The sequence below is a fragment of the Ascaphus truei genome, chromosome 4, assembly GCF_040206685.1.
Source record: "Ascaphus truei isolate aAscTru1 chromosome 4, aAscTru1.hap1, whole genome shotgun sequence".
NCBI classification, from domain to species: Eukaryota; Metazoa; Chordata; class Amphibia; order Anura; family Ascaphidae; genus Ascaphus; species Ascaphus truei.
The window spans coordinates 30,878,885-30,904,284 of NC_134486.1; the positions used below are offsets into that span (position 1 = coordinate 30,878,885).

The following is a 25,400-nucleotide window of genomic DNA, read 5'->3' on the forward strand; positions in this document are numbered from 1 at the left end:
CACAACCCCTGCAAGCTCAGAACCCATATATATGAGTAGACATCTAGAGATATAGATATTTATCTCTCACAAGGAGTGCTAATGGGATTGTGACCTCCATGTATAAAATAAGACAAAAGCAAAGTGTGGCTGGTGGTCCCCAGGGATAGGATTGGGAACCACTGCCTTACAGTAATCGAAAATGACTGAGTCTTTTTCTCATTTATGCAAATACAGCTCAACCCCGCTATAACGCAGATCTGCTTAAAACGCTGTTTGAGCATGGACCCCGAATTTAAAAAAAAAAAAAAAAAATTGGATTTTTTTGCGCACACTCACAGCACCAGAGCACACTGCACACTCTCGCTGCACGCTGCACACTCTTGCTGCACGCTGCACACTCTTGCTGCACGCTGCACACTCTCGCTGCACACTCTCGCTGCACACTCTCGCTGCACACTCTCGCTGCACACTGCGCACTCTCGCTGCACGCTGTACACTGCGCACTCTCGCTGTACGCTGCGCACTCTCGCTGCTCGCCGCGCACTCTCGCTGCTCGCTGCGCACGCACGCTGCGCACTCTCGCTGCACGCTGCGCACTCTCGCTGCACGCTGCGCACTCTCGCTGCACGCTGCGCACTCTCGCTGCACGCTGCGCACTCTCGCTGCACGCTGCGCACTCTCGCTGCACGCTGCGCACTCTCGCTGCACGCTGCGCACTCTCGCTGCACGCTGCGCACTCTCGCTGCGCACTCTCGCTGCACGCTGCGCACTCTCGCTGCGCACTCTCGCTGCACGCTGCGCACTCTCGCTGCACGCTGCGCACTCTCGCTGCACGCTGCGCACTCTCGCTGCACGCTGCGCACTCTCGCTGCACGCTGCGCACTCTCGCTGCACGCTGCGCACTCTCGCTGCGCACTCTCGCTGCACGCTGCGCACTCTCGCTGCACGCTGCGCTCTCTCGCTGCACGCTCACAAAACGCTGCACACACCCCCCCTCCCTACCTTTGGTGTCAGCTGCTGAGATCGGAGCGGGTCTGGCAGGGGGGTGGGGAGGGTGGGGGGGGGATCGGTGTGGACTACTGTGGGAAGTGAGGCTGCTTGGGGAAGGTACGGTGGCTGTTGGGGGACGTGTAGAGCTGCCGGTCACCTCTTCCCTCCCGATCGGGCGCGCGGCGGCCATTTTGTTTTAAAATTAGCGCGAACCCGGTAATAGCGCGGTCGGATCGGGTGGCCGCCGAGGACCGCGCTATAACGGAGTTGGGCTGTAGCAACTTATGAACAAAGGATTTGGGTCGGATTTTCATAGCCTTGAATTATATATTAAAATACAATGTAAAAGTATGTTTCTGGATCCAGTAACTGTAGAAGTGCAATTTTACTGTGCAGGTTTACTGTGTGTAGATTTAATTTAACCACATTGTAATTAAACTAGCTCTTGGATACGTAATTTTCCGTGCTGCAAACAACCAGAAGAACGCCTTCAGGAAAAATCCAGATGATCCGAGACTTGCATGTAAGTAAATCTTCCTTATCGCTATTCTGTGTCTATGTATAAAAATGTCCAATTCCCTGTAAAAACAAAAACAAAAACAAAAAACCCCCTTTGTTTCATACCCAGATTTGAAAACCATTCCTACGTCGGGTGGAAAGAAACTCTTGGTCTCCGGGTGGTGGGGATTTGTTCGTCATCCTAACTACTTGGGCGACCTGATCATGGCCGTGGCTTGGTGTCTGCCGTGTGGTCAGTATCTCTGGAATAATGGAAAATAAATTGGTCCGTTGGTTCAGGGGAGCAACATGTACCAGAAATTCTCAGTGATGTTTTGTTGGAAAATGTGGACCGGTAACGTTGTCTGTTCCCCACCTGGCATGTTCATCTAGAGTTAATGCATCATTAAACCTTTAAGTGGTTGTAGTCTGAGATGACTTTGCCGCCTTTTAGAACTGAAAAACATTTACACTAAGCGTGACAAACTGAAAATTGGAAGGAAGAAAAAGAAAAAAAATTATATGGTGAAGTATGTTCAAAAAACGGAGCTCGTTCAAATCTGGTAAGATATACACTTACCTTTTTAGTGCCTGTGATCAGGCACTTACATGTATCTTTTCTTTACGTGCCATTTTTTTCTTGCCTGGTTAGATGTAAAAGGAGCACGACAGCCTCTTGATGCAAGTATGAAAATACATCTTTATTATTAAAAACACTGCTACAACTCACAAAGTCAGTTGATTTGCATTAGCGAGCCAGAGAGTAAATCCCCTGAGGAAACAGGAACCCCCCCTGCGAAACGCGTAGGTTGACAGAGGACCACAAAGAGTGTTGCACACGAAATCCCGGAAGTGACGTCAGACGCCGGCAGGAACCGTCATGGCAATAGGAGAGAAGGGGATTTACTCTTATCTGGCTCCCTAGTGCAAATGAATTGACTTTGCGTTGTACCAGTGTTTTTCATCATAAAGATGTCTCTTCATACTTGCATCAAGAGGCTGTCGTGCTACTTTTACATCTAACCTTGCAAGAAAAAACAGCAAGTAAAGAAGAGATAACTTTTAGTGCCTGTGATCTGACACTTGCATGCAAGGGCATATCTTACCAGATTTGAATGAGCTTCGTTTTGTGAACATTCTTCACCATATATTTGTTTTCTTTTTGTATTGAGGTGCTGATTTTTCTTGGACACCTCTATCTTTTGGACTGGGAACAGTTCTTTTTCATGCAGCTCCCACACAACTTTTAGATATTCTATCCCTGGTTTAGCGCTCTCCTGTATTTGTATTTAGTTGGAAGGGGCCAGTGGCCGCAGTGAAAGTCCACACGTGCCGCCTGTTGCCCACCATTGGTCGAAGTGTAACAAGGGCTTTGCATCCTTGGCTTTTATACATGTACCATGATTAGGATTTGCAGAAGAGAATGCGCTTTTCCTATCAGTATGCAATTTGTTTAAATATAAAACAAAAAAAAGAGCGCAAAAAGGATTAAACGCAAGTTCCAATACGATAACATTTATAAAAGGAACAAAATAACACACAAAATAGAATCATGTAGATCCAGTCATCCAAAAGGACACAGCCACGAGGGTCGGATCCTGAAGAGTCAGGATCCCGCAATCCCGCAGTCCGAGGTAGAATAAGGAGTACAGTCCAGCCAGCAAGTCGTTGGCGTCCTCGTGGAGGTAGGGGAATGTCGGCTTCCAGACGTACGGCGTCGCGTAGCTGCGTGATTACCTCACCGCCATGGCCACGGACACCTGGAAGCTGACATTTCCTTACCTCCACGTGGACTCCAAATGCACTGAGCGCCTACAACAACTGGCTGGCTGGACTGTGCTCCTTCTTCCACCGTTTGGACTGTGAGATTGTGGGGTCCTGACTTTTTTCAGGATCTGACCCTCATGGCTGTGTCCTTTTTTAGATCTGTGCATGACTGGATCTACGTACTTCTGTTTTATATGTAGGTGTTATTTTGTTCCTTTTTATACATTTTATCGTATTGGAACTTATTGTGTTTGTTTTTTTTCTCCTTTTTGCGCTCTTTTGTTTTATACTGTATGTCCTGGTTTACCCCCACCGATCACGGGAGAATTGGAGCAGCAGAGGAACAACCATCCCCACCTGGAATCAACAGAGATTGCTGGGACAGCGCGCACTTTATTCTCCTTTTACTTTCTTTAAATACTCTTCTCTCTTTCCTTTTCAGGCTTCAATCACATTTTGCCTTATTTCTATGGGGTTTTCTTAACCTGTCTTCTTATCCATCGGGAAGCCAGAGATGAGCACCAATGCAAAATAAAATATGGCCTTGACTGGGAAAAGTACTGTCAACGCGTGCCGTACCGTATACTCCCTTATATCTACTAGCAAGAGAAAATAATATGCCTTCCTTTTTAAAGAAAATATATCCGCCTATTTTTTTAATTTGGAGGATTTGTGAAACAAAAAAGTATTTTTGACAATATATCTTGTGTAAAATAACAAATGTTCTGTATATAATGTCTTTTAAAGTTATTTTTTTAGAGTTTGCCTATTCGAGGCAAAAATATATATTGAATTCACTTTTTTGCTTTTCAGGCATAAATGATGAAGTTGGAAAGGGCTTCCTTCCCTCCACGTTCTGGCTTGCCTTGCTTCTTCATGTTTTTGTTTTTATCTAAACCCTGTTTGCAATATCTGCAGTGCGCTCATTCTCTGCCTGGCATTGCATTGCATACAGATTTAGAAACAAGGGTCCGTATTTTAACACTCCTTAATTTCAATAGGAGTTAAGGGCGTGCTAAAGCGTAGCACCCTCTCCTGAACATGGATGCATGTTAGACCTGTTTTTTATGAAAGTGCAAGTAAATACACTGTCTATAGAGCGAACATAGGGTGACATGCGTTATTAAAAGAAATTATACTATAATTCAGGATTTTGATACAAAAAATAAGTAGAACGTTTGTGGCGGTTACATGATATAAAATATCTTAAACTTCTACAAATTTCTAGTAATATAAAAAATAGATTTTTTTTATGGTTTTAAACGTGTTTACAAATTGCATACCAACGTGTCACTGTTTATTGCCTGTAGTTTGTCATTGTGACCAGTTTGCTGGCCTCTTATTAGGCAAACTTTTATATTTTATAAGGCTGATATTGTTATAAAGTATTGCACAAACCCCTCTGTGCATTGTGCTAGCTTGGCGTAACTAAATGCGAGCAGGAATCTGCAAAGCGTACATGCGGAGAGGGGGGTAAAATTATTCCATCGTTTGTGTACACAGCTGAAGGAATATTGATATCGGATGCCTATACTGCGAAATTACAAATGTTGATTATTTTTTTCCCGTGTGTTAAATTCCCAAGGGAATGAGCATAGTTTTGTTAACTACTTTTATAAAAGCTGAAGAAAAAAAAGAACCTATATATATATATATATATATATATATATATATATATATATATATATTTATATATAATTATATATATATATTAAAAACACATTAATTTGCAGGCATTCATCTGTTGTAAGTAGTGTAAAATATGCTTTGTTTATTGCATGCTTTCATGTACAGTACAGGCAGTCCTCGAGTTATCTGACAGAATCCGTTCAGCAAACTGCTGGTGGGTAGTGAAAACGTTACAATGTGAATCCCATGTTTAATGAGTCAGTGAGCTGCGGATAATCCGTTCTGACATCAGATGATGCGTTCTGTAGAACGCATAATGACGCGCTGGATAATCCGTCGTAATGCTGTACAATGTGAATGTGAAAAGCAAATGCCAGCTCAGGACATATTTTATTATACACACATAGAATCAGTATTTTTTTTTTTTTTTTATGTTGCATTTTCTATTACAAATGCAAACGTGCATTTAATTTGAAAAAAAGTATATGCAATGTTAAGCAAACATAATCCATACTTGGATACAGTATTCTACCTCAAATATAAATTTATAAATGGAGAAGTACATTTAATTTTAAAGCAGGGTTTTTATGAATTTGTTGCCAAAAAAAAGTTTTATTTTTAGTAGATTTGAGACTAAGCTTACGTTTCTGCATTTTTACTGGTATTTAACATGGGTTTCTGTTCTATGTTAATTAATAGTGATGCTTATGTCTCTATTTCTTCAAAGGAATTTACCACTTTCCCCCTACAACTCATTTAAATACATAGAAATGGTATTTTGGAGCTTCTCTCTGACGTTAAAGACCCATCTCCTATGTGTTTGCAGATAAATATAATAATCCTCATTGTATAATTATATTTAATAGTAACTGGCAATATTGTATAAGTATAGTAACATATACAATGTAAGCTAGTCATGCACCAAATGCTTATTTTTGTGTAGCATTTTTGGGAGTTACATCAGCGTAGTTTTCTTCAGAAATCTGTTATACCACAATAGTTGCAGAAGTTGCTTGAAATGAACAGATTATTTCAAGTGTAATAATTGAAGCGTGTATATTGTAAACAAGGTGATATTGACAGGAAAGTCACCCATTTTCTGTCCACTATTACCGTTTGGTTCCTGTGACGCCAAACCATATCACATCCCGGTGAAGAAAGATCTTCATATATTTAAATTGAGATGTGGTCAGTTTATCAGTACCCGTTTTAATGCAATGTCCTGAACTGCAAAATGAAGAAAAGGTTTATGCACTGGCTATTTGTGTAGAACTGTGCACATTATGTTTTACATGTAAATAACTTGCTTTTTAATCATGTTTTGTTTGTCGTTTTTATATTTAGAAAGTCATTTCACTTTTTTTTCCCTTGAGTTGCCTCATTCAAATGTTTTACCAAATAAATTGTTTTGTAGTTACAAAATGAATTTCAGGCTTGCTTTACAAGACACTTGTGTTGACACTTACAATTTCATTTGCTTAAACTTGCCATGTTTTATTTTACAAGTGCTCAACTTAACATGCAGGTTTATATGCTAAGAATAAAGAAGCTTTGTTTTTATAAATACTGTATGTTGACTCTTATTGCTGTACATGCAGCTCTTCTCGGTAAACGTAACCCTATCACCAACAAAAGAGCGTGTAATCACTAGCAAACATTCACTGAAATAAATAATCAAAGGTAATGAAATGTAAAAATATATATTATATTGGGTGCTAAAAACAGTTCAAAATAAGTCTCTAAGGCAATGGGACTAGACCAGTTACTGTACAACTCCTATCAAGCATTTTCTTTACCTCTTTAACTGCCTGTCGTCTAGCTCCTGTTAAACAATTAACAACCTTTCCAGCTTCCGTAGTTGATCTCAATGACCGAGATGCTTCTGGGTATGGGAGAAGGTGCACAACGTATGCGTTTGTCTGCTCCCCAGAGACAATGTGTCTGCAACTTTTACATCAGGGATTGAAGGTGGCCCAGAGGGAACAGTTTTTGATTCGGCATACCTCTTTCTAGGGTTTAAACAGGTGCACATGATACAACTGTTCTGGGGTTTTTTTTTTCCTGGCTGGCTAGTGCGGTAATTAACCTCTCCGTAACTTTGAATGGGCCCTGCCAAGTGGCTAAACACTTACATTCCACCATGGGCATCAGCACTAAGACCATCTCCTGTATTGAGCACCGTAAGTCGGGCATTTCGGTTATAGAAATTCTGCGAACTCTGGGCTTGTTGCATATGTTGCTGTACAATCGGTAACACTGCTGAAATGAGATCTTGCATTTGTGTAATATGCTCCACTATGCTACGTTGTGGGGTCGACTCAGTTTCCCACGTTTCCTTAAGCATATCTTATATACCTCAGGGATGTCTCCCATGCAATAACTCAAAGGGATGTAGCCAGTAGAGGCCTAATTTACTTCTCTTACATCAAACCGATACGGTAACAGGAAAGCCCAATTCTTACCATCTTGGTCTATGGCGCGTAGCATACTTTTTAAGGGTTTTGTTAAACCGCTCTACTAAACAATCTGTCTGAGGGTGATAGACCGAAGTGCACAAGTGCTTAATATTAAATAGTCGACATCTCCTTTTATATCTTTTTGTAAGGTGGGACATAAAAGGTGTTCCTTTATCTATATATCTCTCACCTTATCCTTATCTCTAGCCTTATCCTTATCTCTAGCCTTATCCTTATCTCTATTATTATCTCTCGTCTCTCCTCGTGTTTTTTTACTCCTAAGTATCTGCCCAAAATATGATGTTTGCGCTAGGTCTAAAACCTGCCGGCTAAAAATTTTATGCACAAAAAGTTGCTCTAGCAAATCGAGTCCTTTTTCTCTACCCTATACAGCAAATCATTGTTGCTTATAAATTAGGGTGGAGATTTATTTATTTATTTATAAAATATTTTACCAGGAAGTAATACATTGAGAGTTACCTCTCGTTTTCAAGTATGTCCTGGGCACAGAGTAAAACAAATAATACATGGTTACAAATACAGTTACATAAATGAACAAGGTATACATTTATATACAAGACATTGCATGCACAGTTAAAGAAAATATATATTATGAGCTTATGAAACAGTTACAGACCAGATTAAAGTGTGAGACAGCCTTAGATTTGAAAGAACTTAAGCTGGTGGTGGATATGAGAGTCTCTGGTAGGTTGTTCCAGTTTTGGGGTGCACGGAAGGAGAAGGAGGAACGTCCGGATACTTTGTTGAGTCTTGGGACCATGAATAGTCTTTTGGAGTCTGATCTCAGGTGATAGGTACTGCATGTGGTAGGGGTGAGGAGCTTGTTCAGGTAGCTGGGTAGCTTGCCCAGAAAGTATTTGAGGGTGAGACAGGAAAGGTGAACTTTGCGCCTAGACTCTAGTGATGACCAATCTAGTTCTTTGAGCATTTCGCAGTGATGTGTGTTGTAGTTGCATTGGAGAACAAAACGACAAATTGAATTGTAGAGGGTGTCAAGTTTGCTAAGGTGGGTTTGAGGAGCCGAGCCATATACTATGTCTCCATAGTCAATAATTGGCAGATGGCATAGCCTCCGGGTCAACAGGTTTCCCATTTATACGCACTACGCTAGCTTTTGCATTTACGAAGTCAAATCGCTTGGCTGCGCAGAAGCAAACTTAACAGGTAAACCCCCAAATCCTGAAAACCAAAATCTACATTGTTCTCAAGAGTCGGATTCTCTTCACCCACCCACCATAACCTCTAAAGGTACAACTGAACCTAAGGGAGCTTGGAGTTCTGATGAAGGTACATTCTGAAAAGAATCAGACTCCCTTTCCCATAATTCCCAAATCTAGGGAAAATCCTGACCCAGTAGCACCTCATGAAACAGTTTTGGTACTCTGCCTACTTGGTCATGTATTGGGCCAAGATGGTTTTCTATATACACCGGGGTAACAGCAGATGTCTCCATAAATAGAAGTCACATGTAAAGAAACTTCTGTCAAATCTAAATTACTAACGAGGTATGCAGACACAAAAGTGACCGTACTGCCAGCATCGAGCATTGCTCTTATAGACACTTGATCCACCTTAATGTGACATATTCTGTTTCTTTCTAACCTCCCCTGCTCTATGGTTGTGTGCTTTATAGAGGAAGCACCACCCTATAAACTACCACCGAGATATCTCTGCATTTGGTCCGAGTTCAAAGGGCAAACTGCCACCACATGTCTCAGTTCATGGCATTTATTATGGTAGGTTTTGGAACTAGGCGGAGGTTCTCCAGTCCATTGGAGTTTTTGGGAGCGTTGTTATGACCATTTTTATAATGCAAATGTTGCATATGCGTCTCATTTACACTACTAAAAGTAGCATATATAAAAAGTGCAGCAATCCTAAGAGTTTTATGCATAATCAAAATCTACAGCATAAGGAAAATCATCTGAAGTGAAGGTTTACCCCAAGCTGCAAAGCCACAGTACTACATTGATGTGAATGAAACTATTTGTTTTCAGTTCAGTGATTTTTTTTTTTGTAATAATTTTGTGTATTTGGAAATATGAAAACTATTCAGAGCGTTGCGCTTATTTTTGTTCAAGGGGCCGCCCAATGTAGCTGGTCACAAAATGTCAATCGCTTGGTGCAATAAGCTTCCTTGGAATGGTTCAACCCTAAAGTAACAATTTTACTTATTTGCGTAATGAATATTCTTTTTCCTTCATGTCTCCAGGCAGCACAGACCAGAGGCGTAATAGCTTAGACTCCTGATGTAGGACAAAATAATTTATCTGGCTTAAACGACCTACCTTTTAGAGCCCTTTTCACCATTCAGAAACAGACCCCGTATGCTGGGTAGTGCAGCTTATTTAATAGAATATACTGGGCTATAACAGAAATGGATAACATAGCAACAAAGCAGAATGCCAAGGTCAAAACATTTTGCTCCTTGACAAGAGGGGAGAAATCTACATCACGTGAATGCTATGATTTTGAATTTCCAGATGACATATCTTTCTTCCGGGCCAATGATTTCTTGGGTACTCTACGGAGGAAGATAAAAAAAAAAAAAAAATCAAGGCGATGTAATAACGATATTTTCTATATTTGGCCAAGGCGAGCATGTGTCACAGACCTAGTAAAACCTAAGGCCGTGCCGTCGATGGCGAGACGACGGGTGACGTCACTGGCGAAAGTGATATTTCGCTGGGCGTTGTCGTGTGTTTCCGGCAATTTCATTGGTTGAAGGGCCGTCGCGTGACGCGACAGCCCTGGAAAAAGCTAATTTTGCTGGCTACCAGTTTTCGCTCCATCGCTTTGTTGCTGTCGCGCGCACTATAAGCGCACGCGGCGGCGGCAATGTGTTTGTTTTCGGGTGGCGGCGCCAGCACTATAAGCACGGCCTAATAGTGTTACCCATAAGAAGGGATCTTCTCAAGGCCAAGTGTTTCACCAAGAGTGGGTAAGAACAGAGACCGCATCAATCCCTAAGATTCTTGCTTTCTTACAAGATGGTTTTGAGAGTCTGAAACCAAACACTTCAACACTCTATTGATTGCAGATCATCGTCTTATACAACGATTCATTAGAGCCATTACAAACGTGTCTAAGTATAAGAGATAGTACACCAACATAGGATCTGAATCTGGTTCTGAAAACCCAAAATTTTCCTGTGTATCTTAGAACAGCTCAGCCTGTCTTAGTCTGTCACTGCACCTGGAGTAAGACTGATACCCTTTACCCCTTGCAACAACCAACCAGTGGAGGTCAGTCCCTGGACTAGTGGAACAGCCTCTACCGGTAATTAGGACAAGGACTGTTTATCTATTGTGAGCCTGCGGCCCCCAGGACATTGCTGTACCCCATAACGGACTGTTTCCACAACCCAGGAACAGAGGGACTATTGCGGCTACCCCTGGCACCACCTCTGGGTAACCTACTCGGTGGGGAGAAATCCAATCCTTTCCCAGGTCAGAGGTGGGTCACAAAGTGGTTAATTGTGCTTTTTGTGTATATTTGTATGATTCTATTCCGTTGCCCTTGCAAATAAACATTGCTTCTTGAACTCCGTGTCTTGGGTTGGCGATCCAAACGAACTTGCGGGGTCTGCTCAGGCCCGTTACATGACACCCATACTTTCACAGTATACTATAAGCTGAATATCCAAGCATCAGGAAGGTCCTGCAAGCTGTTATATATTAAGTTCTCTCCCTCCTGGTTGAATTGCTGCTATAATTACCCACTGGTGTGTGCTACTGGGAGATATGAAGGAAAGGGGCAGTCTGGCTTGTTTCTTTTACTCTTCCATGGCAGTATACTGCCTTCCCTCCTCTTTAATGAAGTGTGTAAATATCTTCATATTTTGTTGAGATATTACTAAAAATTACACTAGTATAGCCATGCATAATAATGGTATATTGCTTTCCTCTCTGTTGGCAGTAAGTCCTGGTAAGAACAGGTATGCCAGCAGTAGTTATGGAGGTTTCCCCTCATCCAATGGTGAGGTGCCCTATGTATGGAGGGGAGTGGCTGTATGCTCTGAGTCCCTGGATAGTGACATCAGGGATGCGACTGCCTCCTGAAGTATATAAGGCACAACACAGTTAGTTACAGAGTTCTAACCTAGTGTTCTGGCAGCTGTGGAAAGCTGTTAGGAAGTTGTATGGCCTGCATAAGGGATTGTAGGAACTCTTTGTGACCCTAGTGAAGTAACTAGCGGTCCAGGTTGACCAATCAGCCTGTGTAAGCCACTCTGTGTCCAGGGACCTGGCACAGAGAGGATCTCCCTAGGAGAAGAGGGAATCCCACTTCAATTCAGGAGGGCGTACCTGGCGAAGGGACAGCAAGGAGAGATGTGCGGCTAGAGCCGGCAGCTGCATGGGGCAGTCTGCTACATCACCGTCTACAATAAAGATGACCTTGTTAACGATACCCCCACTGTGTGAGTGTGAAATTACTCAACAGTGGATGGCACCACCAAGAAGGAGTTCCTCACCAGGACCATCTCCCTGCGGAAGCACAGATCCTGATGAGGTGGAGGCGCTGCACATGATGTAAGTTGAACTCGCACCCACTACCTCAGCTACCTGTTCTGTTGAAAATCCCCTAATACCATCAAGCGGGAGACTCAGGAGCCCTGTTACCTACAGGTGCACCACCAAACACACACGTAATGGGAGTTGGTTATTAAAGTACCCGGGCCAATGTGAGATTGGGGGGGGGAAACCCGTTACAATTGGAGGCGCTGCTGAGATATATATACCTATCAACAGGACAGGCTTTTGCTAGGCACACGCTAGGAAACAGGGAAAGTGTATCCTGCCACTTTGTGCTGTGTTGGGATGGAACCGCAGGAGTAGCCTGGGAACCTGAGAGGAGTTAGTGGGTCTGGAGAGGGGCTATAGCTGTCCGAGTCACCTTGAGGTCGCGCTAGGGGTATGACGCCAGAAGGGAGAGCTTGTTAACTAGGTCAGGTGTCCTGGAGAGGGTCTGCACTAGGCTGACTAAGAGAGGTAGACGCCCAAGTACTGCATGGGAGCCCCAGAGTACTCTAGCCATTCCAGATCACTTACCGAGGGGAGCACAGACTGGGAGGAAGGAGATACAGCAGACACAGAGAGTGAGCCTAGCCTGAGGTAGTGCAAAAACGAGTTAGACATATGTTAGGTACACGAGGTGGTGCACAAGGCATGTTTATTGTACGGATGTGGTAGCTGCCCTGCAGAGCGGAGCTCCATGTACAATAATCCAGTATACCGTGAGCAAGAAGTGACCGTCAGAATGGAGGATCTGCAAAGAGCAGAAGGTCCAGGATGTCGGGAAGAGGAAGGAGAACAAGCTACAGGAGAGACTCTTGTGTGTTTGCTATGGAATGGCGTGAAAGCCGTGGCTGCGCCGTGTTTGTCATGCCTATGTTCTAGGGATGATACCCCTGAGAATAGTGAGGACGACAGCCTTGCGAGATGGGAGGAACGAAATGGACTTTGTTACACACCAATTAACAAACAGCCAGACGCTACCTCAAATACAAAAAAGGACAGTGCTTACCAAAATGACGGTTCCCGCGTTCCCGGGACATCGCGTGGGCCAGCTGCAGAAAGCCTTGCAACTCTGCAGTTTGCAAATTGTTGGCCAGGATTGGCGGCAACGAGGAAACTCCACCCAGTTGGGGAGTTTGGCGCGAAAGCTGGAGCCGCGCCCTCATGGACTATGACTCACTCAGCCCCTGTGCTGGGTCAGCCCACAAAGCGGCGAGACATCCCCCTAGTTTCAACCAGGGGGAGTGGTGTAAAGTTCCACCGGATGCTGAGGGAGGAAGCGGGGGGAAGGACAGCTCAACCATCCCCTGCACTTCAGTTGCGAAGAGCCATTGATCACTACAGACCACTAGGACGAGTGCTCCCGTTGGTGACCATGGCTGAGCAAGCGGAGAAGGTGGAACAGAGTCCCTTGATATCAACCCACCCCTACTCGGCTCCAGGAGGCTTCCTGATTATCCGAGTAGAAGGTGTGGAGACAGTGGTCTGCCTCTGCCTGCAGTGCAGACTGCCTGGTGGAGCCGTGGGCAGTGAGGCTCGATGCCCTCACTGTAGCCTGCAGTACATGTGGCCCATGACGACTTTTGTGCCAGTACAAACTGTAGGGATGAGACATCCTACCCCGACGTTGGCAGCGGAGCTTCCGGGTGCCCTGTGGAGGGAGAGTGCAGATCCCGCGGAGCAGGAACCCGGCCGGGTTCTCAATCAGGAGAAACCCAGTCATCGTAGAGGTGACCGGAAAGGAGCCCATAGACGGTCCCCTACTGGAATACCCCGACCGAACTGTAAATTAGAGTCCTCGGACGAGGAGTGTGCCAGGCTGGCAGAGGCACAGGACTTGTTAGAGGAGTACCATGCTACTGGTATTCCGTGGCGAGATGCCATTCCTCGTGGTGTGGAGACAAGGAGCCGAGGGTCTCCAGTGCGGCGACAACCCGATCGCCGGAGTCCCACTGCCGTGGTGACTAGCGGGTCGGAAGGAGGTCGATCCACCCCGACCCTGCGGAGCAGTAGGATAACCCCGTGCTCACCGCAGATCCCGGGGGTGGAGGTGAGCGAAAAGCGGAACCAGGGTCAAGCTGTACCGCGCAGCAGAAGGGCGTTGCCGGATATCCTCGTGGAGGAAGAGGTCTCGCTTGGGGACCCAACCCAAGATGGCGTCGCAGCACGTGCGGATCCAGAGGCAGTTCCGGACGACCTGAGCGGTGTCGAGTGGGAGGCGATTGCGCCTCTACGGTCGAGCAGTGGAAGTCGATCCCCTACGGACAGCAGACGGAGTGGGCGCTCGAATCGGAGAACGAGAGGACCCACTACCGAAGGACAGAGCGAACATTGTGGCGAACGTGAGTCAGTTGTTGCGGAGGAGCAGGCCGTGACCCTGCCGGAACCTACCGTCCAGTCCCGTCCCCCAACCCCGTCCATCTCCAGGGTTAGCCCCAAGGCCCTAGTTCAAACCCCTGTCCCTGTCACCTGTTCCTTCGGGTCTACCTCTAGTCTGGGTATGTCAGGGGATTCCCGGGGTCCTATCACAGAACGGACTGGAAGCCTGGACTGGGGAACTTCCGATGATGGATCGGAGGGTGGAGGGAGGATTTCACCACGAGGGTTGATTGTTAGCGCGCTGAGTCGTGAGGGCGGACATTGGTCTCAAAGTAAGGGAAGGGTTATGCGTTCTGAGGGTACTTCAGGGGTATCCTCGGGCGGGCCTGATGATGAGGAGGAGCCACTAGAACCTAACTCCGAGGAAGTACGGGAAACTAGGTGGTGGGCGCCGTTATATGAAGGGTATGTCGCCTGGCTTGACCGCACCCATTTTCTTCTAGAAAGGGAGGGGGTGGTTGATCACTGGTGGGCTCCCGGAGATTTCGACGATGAGGCATACCTTAGAGCGCTAAGGGTAAAATGGGACCGAATACAAGGGGGTCTTATTACCCCAAAAGGATCAGAAGGGTTGGATGATCCGGTGGAGTTAGATGAGCCCCTGTCATGGGTGTTGCCGGGGAAGGCTGGGCAAACTAAATTGACCAGGACTTGCCGAGCTGAACGGGCTATCGCAGCCAAGTATAAGAGGTCACATGGGCTCGAATACCCCTATGTCCCCGAACCTTTAATGAGGGAAATAGAAGAGAATCGAGAGAGGTGGCTCCGAAATGATATTGAATATTATATAGTTAATAAGGGAGGAGCCATTAAAGGAGTTCAGGCTGAGCAGAGGGTATCCCAACTCATGCGGGTCTGGAAGATAGGACGCAGTGTATATATGCACAAGGTGGTATACTGTAATGAGCGGGGATTGCCACGAGAGTATAGTGTAACCGTTCATGATGCAGCGAGGCGGGAGGTGAAGAAACCAGACCCTCGACACTACTATTAGGTCCGTCAACGAGTGGTCTGCCTTTATTCTTTGCTGCTTACTGCTGGTCAGTGAACGGATGTTACGTCATTATTATGTGAAGTGATAATGTTTAAATGCTAAGTTTGTGTGTTCTTTTTCAGTGTTTCCTGGAGCAAGGTACACCAAATTTAGGACCCAGCCGGGACGGTGGGGATTCACCAGGGGGAGTATATAGCCATGCATAATAATGGTATATTGCTTTCCTCTCTGTTGGCAGTAAGTCCTGGTAAGAACAGGTATGCCAGCAGTAGTTATGGAGGTTTCCCCTCATCCAATGGTGAGGTGCCCTATGTATGGAGGGGAGTGGCTGTATGCTCTGAGTCCCTGGATAGTGACATCAGGGATGCGACTGCCTCCTGAAGTATATAAGGCACAACACAGTTAGTTACAGAGTTCTAACCTAGTGTTCTAGCAGTGTTCTGGCAGGTGTGGAAAGCTGTTAGGAAGTTGTATGGCCTGCATAAGGGATTGTAGGAACACTTTGTGACCCTAGTGAAGTAACTAGCGGTCCAGGTTGACCAATCAGCCTGTCTAAGCCACTCTGTGTCCAGGGACCTGGCACAGAGAGGATCTCCCTAGGAGAAGAGGGAATCCCACTTCAATTCAGGAGGGCGTACCTGGCGAAGGGACAGCACGGAGAGATGTGCGGCTAGAGCCGGCAGCTGCATGGGGCAGTCTGCTACATCACCGTCTACAATAAAGATGACCTTGTTAACGATACCCCCACTTTGTGAGTGTGAAATTACTCAACAGTGGTTGGCACCACCAAGAAGGAGTTCCTCACCAGGACCATCTCCCTGCGGAAGCACAGATCCTGATGAGGTGGAGGCGCTGCACATGATGTAAGTTGAACTCGCACCCACTACCTCAGCTACCTGTTCTGTTGAAAATTCCGTAATACCATCAAGCGGGAGACTCAGGAGCCCTGTTGCCTACAGGTGCACCACCAAACACACACGTAATGGGAGTTGGTTATTAAAGTACCCGGGCCAATGTGAGATTGGGGGGGGAAAATCCGTTACACTAGTTATCCTAGATGGGGGGGGGGAGGAGTTTATGATGGAGGAATTCTTGTGTCCTTTATTTTTCTCGGCAAGCCAAATTTTTTCTTTCTTTGTGTCTGCTGAATTCAAGCTCCTGCTTAACTACAGGTGGTTTCATATTTACTGTACAAACAATAAACAATGGCAACAATTCACCTCTAATTTTGAGGATTAGCAATTTTATTACTAAATTGCAATATATAAATACTGTAAAAAAAAATTCAAGCAGGTTTAGAAAAATATGTGAAAATACTAGTACGAATATTTCTTTACAAGTGTCAATCAGCTCCACTTACCCTATTAAACATGCCACTATCCTTGGTAAACTTTCCACTTAATAAAGAACTGTCCATGTTTTCATTTAATAACTATGATAGAGAAGAATCCCCTAATGCAGCACTAAGACACCCTATGTTAATTAAAATTTAAACTTTTATTAATATTAAATTAAAATATAAGCGTTTAGGGATTAAGGACAAAAAACAAACGAACAACACAAATGTATAAAAATTCGGAGAGTGAATGCGAGAGCGTGGAAGTACCTAAACTAAGCTTGGTAATCTAAGTAAATAAAGTTATCCCTTTAGATAGAGTAGTGTATACTTCTCCTGGTATTCTGGCTGCATATAGTAATCACTTGCCAATTGTATATTCTGATGCAATGAGCTGTTGCCTAAGATGCAAATTCCTATAAATACATCTATCAGTTAATAGCTGTCCCTTTAGAATGCTTAGCCATAAACTGAGTGATCCATAAATATCAGGAACCTGCAACAAAAGTGTGACCTCTAAACTAGGAGTTACAAAATATCTGGTTCTGTGTAACCTATACCTGATCACTACACCTACTAATGCCTATATGATGATAATATGGTCATTGGTGACTTGGTATCCTGTTCCTATTTTAGAACCCAGTAACCCAGTGTAGTGGGCAGGTATAATAACTCCCCACCACTAGGCAGAAGAAAGGTGCCTGCTTAGTTAGGTAATACTTGGAGTTACACTTCAAGGGAATAAGCCTCAAAAGTGTTTACTCCAGTATGCAGCTCAGTGGCTGATAGTGAATTGAATAAAAACGGAAATCTAACCTTGCATCAGTAAATACAAATGTCAGAGCAGTCTTACTGCCCACGACCACAGTCTCTGAAACGCTCTGACCACCAGGATGCCTGAATACTGACGTGATTACTATATCCAGCTAGAATACCAGGAGCAGTATACACTACTCTACCTAAGGGGATAACTTTATTTACTTATATTACCCAGCTTAGTTTAGGTACTTCCACGCTCTCGCATTCACTCTCCGATTTTTTTATATACATTTGTGTTGTTCGTTTGTTTTTTGTCCTTAATCCCTAAACGCTTATATTTTAATTTAATATTAATAAAAGTTTACATTTTAATTACCATAGGGTGTCTTAGTGCTGCATTAAGGGATTCTTCTCTATCTTAGTTATCACACTATCCTTTTTCCCTGCGAGCACCCCCCCCCTCTCTCAGCTGTTTGTGATTTTTTTATTTAATACATACTCCACACCCTCTAATTACGTTGGAGCAAAGTCAATACCCACGTCCTCAAAAGCGTACTTGGGTTCAATTCCATGTTCTCATTTGCTTTGATTTCATGTTTTAATTGTAACTTCTTGTTGGGATTGTGTAAGAGCAATGCATTAGGAAAGGCTTAATATATATAATATGATAATAATTAAATAATATAATAAGTTAGCAGAAAAGCAAATCCGGAAAAAAAAAACAGGTGTACAGTAGGTGCACCACTATAGCTTTATTTCAGCACGGAGAAGCTTAAAAAGAGGCAAATGCAAAAATAAATTAAATAAACATGTTTTAGTCCGTACCCTTTCCAAACACCGGCACGTTCAGGTGAACGTTCTCATTCCTTTCATTCATTTTTTTGGCATACAAGAGCCACTCCTCTTCTAATCCAATGTTTGGGTTTCATACACGTTGGCAAGGTGACAGCAGTTATAAAGTTAGTGGACAGCCCTGTGGATGACAGTTGCCCGGCTCTGTGCGGGGTCCGGTACAGGGGGCATTCATAGCTGTACAAATCACTCTCTTCCCTTTGTGTAGTTTCTGTCTCCGTGCTGATCTGGGGGGGGGGAAATATATAACAATTAACACCATTTTTTATAATCTGAACCCACCAGAAAAGGTTAGTAATGCCTGAGCTTTCCACGTGTAGCTATAATATCTGACACTCAACCATGTTTGTGTTTTTCTCTAAGTACAGGTACGTTTTATGTTTATTTAACTTAATGGAGAACATTCAGGGCTATTGTAAATGTTCCATTCTTGAAAAGCCCACCAACTCATCTTTAATATACTGTATGCTTGTGCTTTTCATACAGGGGTATATTTATGGGACCCATTTTTTTTTATATATTGTTTTTGAGTTCATTTTTGCCGTTCCACTCAGGACCCATTTATTTGACTATAACTAAATAAAGTGTATATTTTAGAACTGCAGGGTGTCTCTTTAAGTGTAGCAAAAGTGATTATTTTTCTCCTTAGTAATATAAAGAGGCTCACCAACTGCTAAAGAGTTTATCAGAGTATAATCCTGGTGCAGGCTAGCCCATCAAAGCCCCAATGTTCCAAATAAAGGTACATATATATATATATATATATATATATATATATATATATATGTATATATATATATATATATATATATATATTACAGCAAAAGGAAGCTGTCGGCACACAGTTTGAATTGCAAAAAGAATTGCTGAAGCTTTACTTCATGCTGGTAGCAGAAAGAATTAGGTTTCGGGGACACGGCCCCTTCCTCAGATAATGCCACCTATGTGGATATAAATGACTGTCTAAGTGAGCCACAACAGATGCAAATGCGGCTTCCTTTTGGTTCGGAAGACCAGCGAGATTCGAGCAGCCATTTATTTCCCCTTAAGGTGGCAGAGACACTGGTAACTGCCCCTGTAAGTATGGAGCAGCTGGGATTGCTGTGTTAGGTTTTCTTATAACATTACATCTATCACAGGTTCAGCTCCACACATGCTTACAATACCCTGCAGTCCTCTACGGCTTTAGCGGACTACAATCCTACTTTAATGCCAGGGTGGTTTGTAAAGTCTCCTCTGAAAATATTCACTTGTTCATAAAAGTAGTATTTTACCGTTTGTGGTATGAAATTTATTTCAGGAAGTAAGTAAAATCGGTGCCGATGTTTTGATTCTTCCAATGTTTGTGTTTGAATGTTCCATTGGGCACCATCTAGGAACAGGCCAAAAACAAGAATGCCTTCAGCTGGTGGCTGGGAAGTCTAGTAAAGAAACACATATATGAAATTAGACTGGTATAAAACAGCGTATTTTGCATCTGAGCTTTCATTATTTTGTCACATCCAAAGAATAAGTTTATGTTGTGAACCCTATGATGAATAAAATGTACTTAAAAAGGGGCATACATTCTAGGGCCAAAGTTACATAGTTAAAAAGTAGATGAGGTTGAAAAAAGACATATGTCCATCAAGTTCAACCTATGCTAAATTTAGATGACAGATACTTATCCTATATTTGTACTTACAGTATATTGATCCAGAGGAAGGCAAACAAAAAAACCCAGGTGACACATCATCCAATGCTGTCATGTGAGGGGAAAAATACACTCCTTCCTGACTCCAAGAATTGGCAATCAGATTACTCCCTGGATCAACATCCCTCCCATATTTACTTTGGTATATCCCTGTATACTTTTTCCTTTCTAAAAATATCTATGCATTAGGACTATAAATATATACAAAAGGTTCTCACCACACCATCTCAAAAAAGAATCAGATAATTGAAATTGAAAGAATATATTGAAAATTGAAGCAATACACAAATGCCCAATAAAGGCATGGAGAGTACGTCTCACAAAACAGAGCTAAACAGTGTCAAAAATATGGAGGGAGAGGGGGAGGAGGAGAAACAAAAAGGGGAATGGAGAACATACAAGGAAAAAACAAGACTATGTAAAACAAATGTAAAAGATGAGGTAATATAAACAAGGGGGGCAACGTTTCGGGGTCTAAATCGCCCCTTCTTCATGCCAATTCCCACAGACCTTTTGAGTCTATAGTACTTCCCTTATGTACCTCCGTCCAAAAAACTCTCATCTAAATCCAGCACAAATGTTGGGATACGTTCAGTACATAAACTTGTAATAGATGTTCTTTAACAAAGAGGCACATAGAACAACATGTATAAAGACCCACACACAGAAGGAGAGGACGCAGATTATAGCCTGGGGAGTCTAGTAAGCTCCCCCTAGTGGTGTATAGGATCTACGTCGCTTGTGAGCCCATGCACACGCACAGCTGATGGAGGCTGTGCTGAAATGTGGGTCCCTGAGGTGAGTCGGTACTACTTTTTAGTGTATTCGTAACCTCACTTCGCCAAAGGTATATAGAGGGGTACATTAATAATGTACCAGACAGACTGAGTGTGTGATGACATAGTTATGAATACATACTAAAAAACACATAACCGTATGCACATACAGTACAAAGGGAGACTGTCGATTACAGCCTAGGGAGTCCGGGAAACTCCCCCTAGTGGTGCAGTAAAACCAAAACAGCTGTAGGCAGACAAACAGCTGATGGTAGCTGTGCTTCAGTGCGGATCCCTGAAGGTGAGTCGGAACTGCTATTTAGGGGGCTATGCACTAAGCAGTGAAAAGTCCTTTTAAGAGTGATAAGTACTTTTAAGACCGATACTGCGTACAGCGCGATTCATATTGCTCTTAAAAGGCATTTTTTTCAGGGGGGAAAAAGTCAGTGAAAAAAAAATCGGCCGATCAGGCAAAAAAACGGCATGATTTAACACTATGCCAGTCAATGTTCAACATAAAAAAAACAATCACAAACAAGATACAATGCAGTCCAAACAATCACAAAAGAAAAAACAATTAAGAAGTAAACAGAGCAAAATTACCTCCAATCAATCCAATCCAAAATAAAGACCAGAATAAACAATTAAAACACCAAAACAAAAAAATGAATAAATAAAATAAATATCCAAATAAATTGCATCATTCAAAATCAAAAGCCAAAAAATAATCCAACATTAAAAAGCAAACGGCAAAAAAACAGCAAAACCTCCTGTATACTACATGAATATGCAAAATAAATAGCACACACAATTAAAAACAAATAACCAATATACATTTAAAATACATACAAGCATTCAGGCTCGTGCAGATCTGATCTCACGTCCCAGCCAACTCCTCTTAAAGGCTCCTCTCCCTTAAGTCTCACCTCTTCAAAAGTCATAGTCATTGGCTGATCCTATGCCCATCAGAAGTCACATGTCCATGGCACACTGGAGAGGAACCTGACTGGGCAGTGTGAGTGGGGTGCTTGCATAACACAGGGGGTTACATCAGTTTTCTATGTGGATTTCCTGGAGCTCGTCGGCTGCCTTACACTGCTTGTACAGTTAAGCCTAGGGCAAGGAAGTACTGAATCCAAGGGCCTCGTCAAAGGCCCTTATACACGGTGAAGCGGTCTTCCTAGATTTGGTGAGGATTTCAGCTCTATTTAAGTGAACTGCATTAAACCTTTCAACAGATTCACAATATGTTGCATTGGGGTCAAAGACAACAGTTTCAACTTTTTGGATGTATTAGTTGGTAGAGCTTGGTCTCAGAGTCTGCATTTTGAAATTTGCGGTTGCTACAAGCCAGAGATAATCAGGTTATGAGTAAACAACCACAAAAACCATTCACTAAGTACAGACGAGCCAACGAGTATTCTAAAGCTTGCCCTAAACTTGCCTTAAACTAGCCAGGTAACATGCTGGGTACATTTCAGTGACATTTCTGCAGAGGCTAATGGCCCATCGGATTAACACAGCAGGGGTTCCTGGCAGTCCCCCGCTGTTAATCCGATGGGCCATTAGTCTGTCTGCAGAAATGTGTGAAATGTTGCAGCATGTACCCAACATGTACCTGGGTCTTTTTGTAGATTGCCCCAGGTTTGTTTTAGAATAATCGTCGGCACTACAGTATATGACAAATACAATACCCGTGAGGATGTTTCTATGTTTTCCACAGGTCCCCAAATCTGTTTCATTCACACCATTGATTGTCACACCACATTGTATTGCACACCTCCAAACTAATGCATTAAATAAATTACTTACATTAAACATAGTCTCTATTACGCTTAGTCTTCTATTAGCATCCGATGTGTGTTCTGTGGTGTTCAATTGAGACATGACTTGGTGTTTGAAAGTAAGGGAGTCCACTGATATTCTTTTCATCCGTGCATAATTTTGCAATACTGCAGTCAAGAACCCTATACAGGAATAATAAACAGTATATGAATACATTGGACAAAATCTCAAACCTGGGGTGCTTAAAAAGTAGCAGAAAAAGTGTTTCCTTTTTTTGCTTATGCATACAAAAAACACGAACAAAGACCTATTCAATCAATACGTAAGTGTTTATTCTGGGAGTGAAGACCCATAAATGTGTACACATGTATTCTTGAACAGAGGAATGGACATCATGAACAGATTCTTCTCAGGAAGCCCTGGTAAAATCCCTGGTAAAATCCCTGGGTGGTTCCATGGAACCACTGACTGAACTCATAGGAGTCAATGACAGTTTTTTCCACAAGAATATTTTACTGCAGCCTCTACGTGTCCCATTACAGCCAACAGAAACAAGTTAGTATGTGTTAGGCCAGGTCCCCGCTGCAGTAGGTGGCGCGCGCGGCTGTGTGCGCGCCTCCAACAAGCTCCTTATCTTCTTCCTGGCAGTCCCCGGTGCCTCCTCGCTCCCTGGCTCACTGCGTGATGTGACGCGTCAGCCAGCAGGGACTACAACAGGATGGTGTTCCTGTGCCGCGACGCGTCACGTGGTCCGTCAGGGAGCCAATGAAGAGGGGAGATCGCAGGCAGGGGGGTGGATCAATGTTGTATGAGTTCCCTTCTGATTTTCCATGCATACATCAGTAGAAGAGAGCATCAGGTCACATATATTTGTAGGACAGTGAGTGCGGTAGAAGTAACTCCTATTACAGGATGATTGCAAAGGTACCGTCACGGCCCCTTTTATTCTCCAACATCTCCGATTTTGTTTGGGTATTTTTTTTCGACTGCCACGCACTTCACCGCGTTCATGCCGCATTCATGCCGCATTCATGCCGAGACGTGCTAATACAATGCACGCGGCTGCGGCTTTAAATACCGAAACATGCCGCATCAAACACTGCATCTGCCCGCGGTTTTCAGAGTTGCGCTGAAATGGCCGCACGAGGCTAAAGGCGGCCACCACTGTGTGCATATTATAAGTGTAGCCCTGTGTAAGTTTGGGCTATGATTCTTTCTCCTCCTGTGCAGTAATACCTGGTAAGGGCAGGTTTGCCAGGAGTAATCATGGGTTTTCCCCCCACACACTGCAGTTCAGTGAGTCGGAGAAGGTAATACTCAGGCTTTGTGTCAATCAGAGGTACAGGGGTGGGACTACTGGATCTGTACTAAATGAACTGCATTTCCTGATTTAGCCAGTTCCTCTCCCCTTTGAGAGAGGATAGTCTACTTATGCAAGTTGCCAGGGTTCTGGCAGGTTTGTGGCCCTCCCTCTGGGAGACGTGAGAGACTCTTCATCTTAGAGTATTTCCCCTAGCAGACCCTGTGTGAGATTGGGGGGTAGGGGGGATGATAAGGGTGCATTCACATTTTTGGAACACCTTCCACTCATCTCTGTTAGACATGCAGTGCGCATCCAGAGCTTCTGGGTCCTGAATAATTGAATTGTTCTCTGGCATACTGTAGCTCTTAAACTATGGATTATCTTTTGAGGAAGTTAAGTTAGGGTACAGTAGGTTGAGTTGTGAGGTGGGCTCTTGGAGAATCATAACAAGGTTTGTGGAAAATAACATACACGCCCCCCCGTTGTGGCCCCGCCCACCCGACCTGTTTTGGCCACACACCCCATGCCTAAAAACAGCTGCTAGCGGACTGCAGATCGCGGTGAAGCGCCATGCACGCGACGCAAGGCGGGCGTGCAGGAAGGTGCAGCGGGGCCTTAGCCTTAGCAATCACATGACACCTAAAAGGACCTTAGAATAAAAACAGCCTTAGATATTGATCTAAACACAGACTACTGTACAACAAAACAATGTAAAAAAAAAAATAGCATATAGGGCCTCAAACATTAATTGTGTAGTGTTACTTATACTGTAGGTTAAAGTGAGTGTTATCACAACTCATTAAACCAATATCATGGTTTTGAGAATAGGTATCTTACACAAATTAAATAATTAAAGGTCAAACATTACTACAGTAGTTGAAAGTGATGCAATTATGAATTTTGTTTTGCCCTGTGGAACTAAAACATTCACAAGCACTAAAGTCTTTCGCACTATTTGTTTAATATGAAAAACATTTTATGGAGAAGAAAATAGTGGTCTTTCCATTGTACTTTTGCACTGATATATTGAGTCCTAGAACAGAACCCAGAAAAAGCAGCAGCAGCCAGCACCCTCGTCCTACCTTCCTTCTAAAGAAAAGCGTTTACATACATACCCTGTGGCCTAAAGAAAGCTGAAAGCCAAAAGCTGCACAGCTGCTTTCTGAGTGTTTGACTGGCCATTTTGAAACCCTCGGGAGAGTCAGCAGAGCTAGATCTTTGCCTTTTAAATGCCTTCTGAAGCCCCAACAAATGACCAAACCTGAATAAATGTTACAACAATGTTGGTTAAAAGTTCCTATTTCTCTATAAACACATCCATTATTACAGATATGGGAAGGTATCCTATATAATTTTGCAATTGTTTTTACAAAATGTTAAACATTTCTAAAATGTCACCAATGTCCTCGTTACATACACATTTGAAAAAAAACCACACAAATATGGACACTATATAAGGTACTTATCCAATTCTGTCCTAAAAGATGAAAAGAAAATTGAGCGTATTTGAATTGTCCGTTATTTTCTTGCGACTTTAAATCACTGAATAAGATAATAGCACTTGTCATTCTTTGCATAGATGCACTTTTCAGCAAAAATGTTCGCGGAATGCAAATGTCTGCAAATATGCTGAATATCCCACTTTTTGTGCACCTGTAACCAA

General features: G+C 43.4%; 2 protein-coding genes across 5 annotated transcripts in view; one reads left to right on the top strand and one right to left on the bottom strand.

Annotated features, from left to right (window-relative positions):
• The window catches only part of LBR (lamin B receptor), a 30,101-nt gene extending 23,671 nt beyond the window's left edge, over nucleotides 1-6,430 (top strand). For both annotated transcript variants that reach the window (XM_075595509.1, XM_075595508.1), the window contains 3 exons: nucleotides 1,415-1,495; nucleotides 1,601-1,723; nucleotides 3,680-6,430. In XM_075595509.1, coding sequence (XP_075451624.1) covers nucleotides 1,415-1,495; nucleotides 1,601-1,723; nucleotides 3,680-3,840 — 365 coding nt within the window. In that variant the 3' untranslated portion in view covers nucleotides 3,841-6,430. The remainder of the gene's footprint in view (nucleotides 1-1,414; nucleotides 1,496-1,600; nucleotides 1,724-3,679) is intronic.
• The window catches only part of DNAH14 (dynein axonemal heavy chain 14), a 368,675-nt gene that overhangs the window by 3,407 nt on the left and 339,868 nt on the right, over nucleotides 1-25,400 (bottom strand). Inside the window, exons 84-88 of one of the 3 annotated variants that reach the window (XM_075595507.1) lie at nucleotides 24,853-24,998; nucleotides 22,462-22,616; nucleotides 19,455-19,601; nucleotides 18,154-18,407; nucleotides 9,708-9,867 (exon numbers count right to left, since the gene is read on the bottom strand). In XM_075595507.1, coding sequence (XP_075451622.1) covers nucleotides 18,198-18,407; nucleotides 19,455-19,601; nucleotides 22,462-22,616; nucleotides 24,853-24,998 — 658 coding nt within the window. In that variant the 3' untranslated portion in view covers nucleotides 9,708-9,867; nucleotides 18,154-18,197. Of the gene's footprint in view, nucleotides 1-9,707; nucleotides 9,868-17,807; nucleotides 18,408-19,454; nucleotides 19,602-22,461; nucleotides 22,617-24,852; nucleotides 24,999-25,400 lie in introns of those variants that run through there. The other 2 variants (XM_075595506.1, XM_075595505.1) reach the window with 2 other exon arrangements.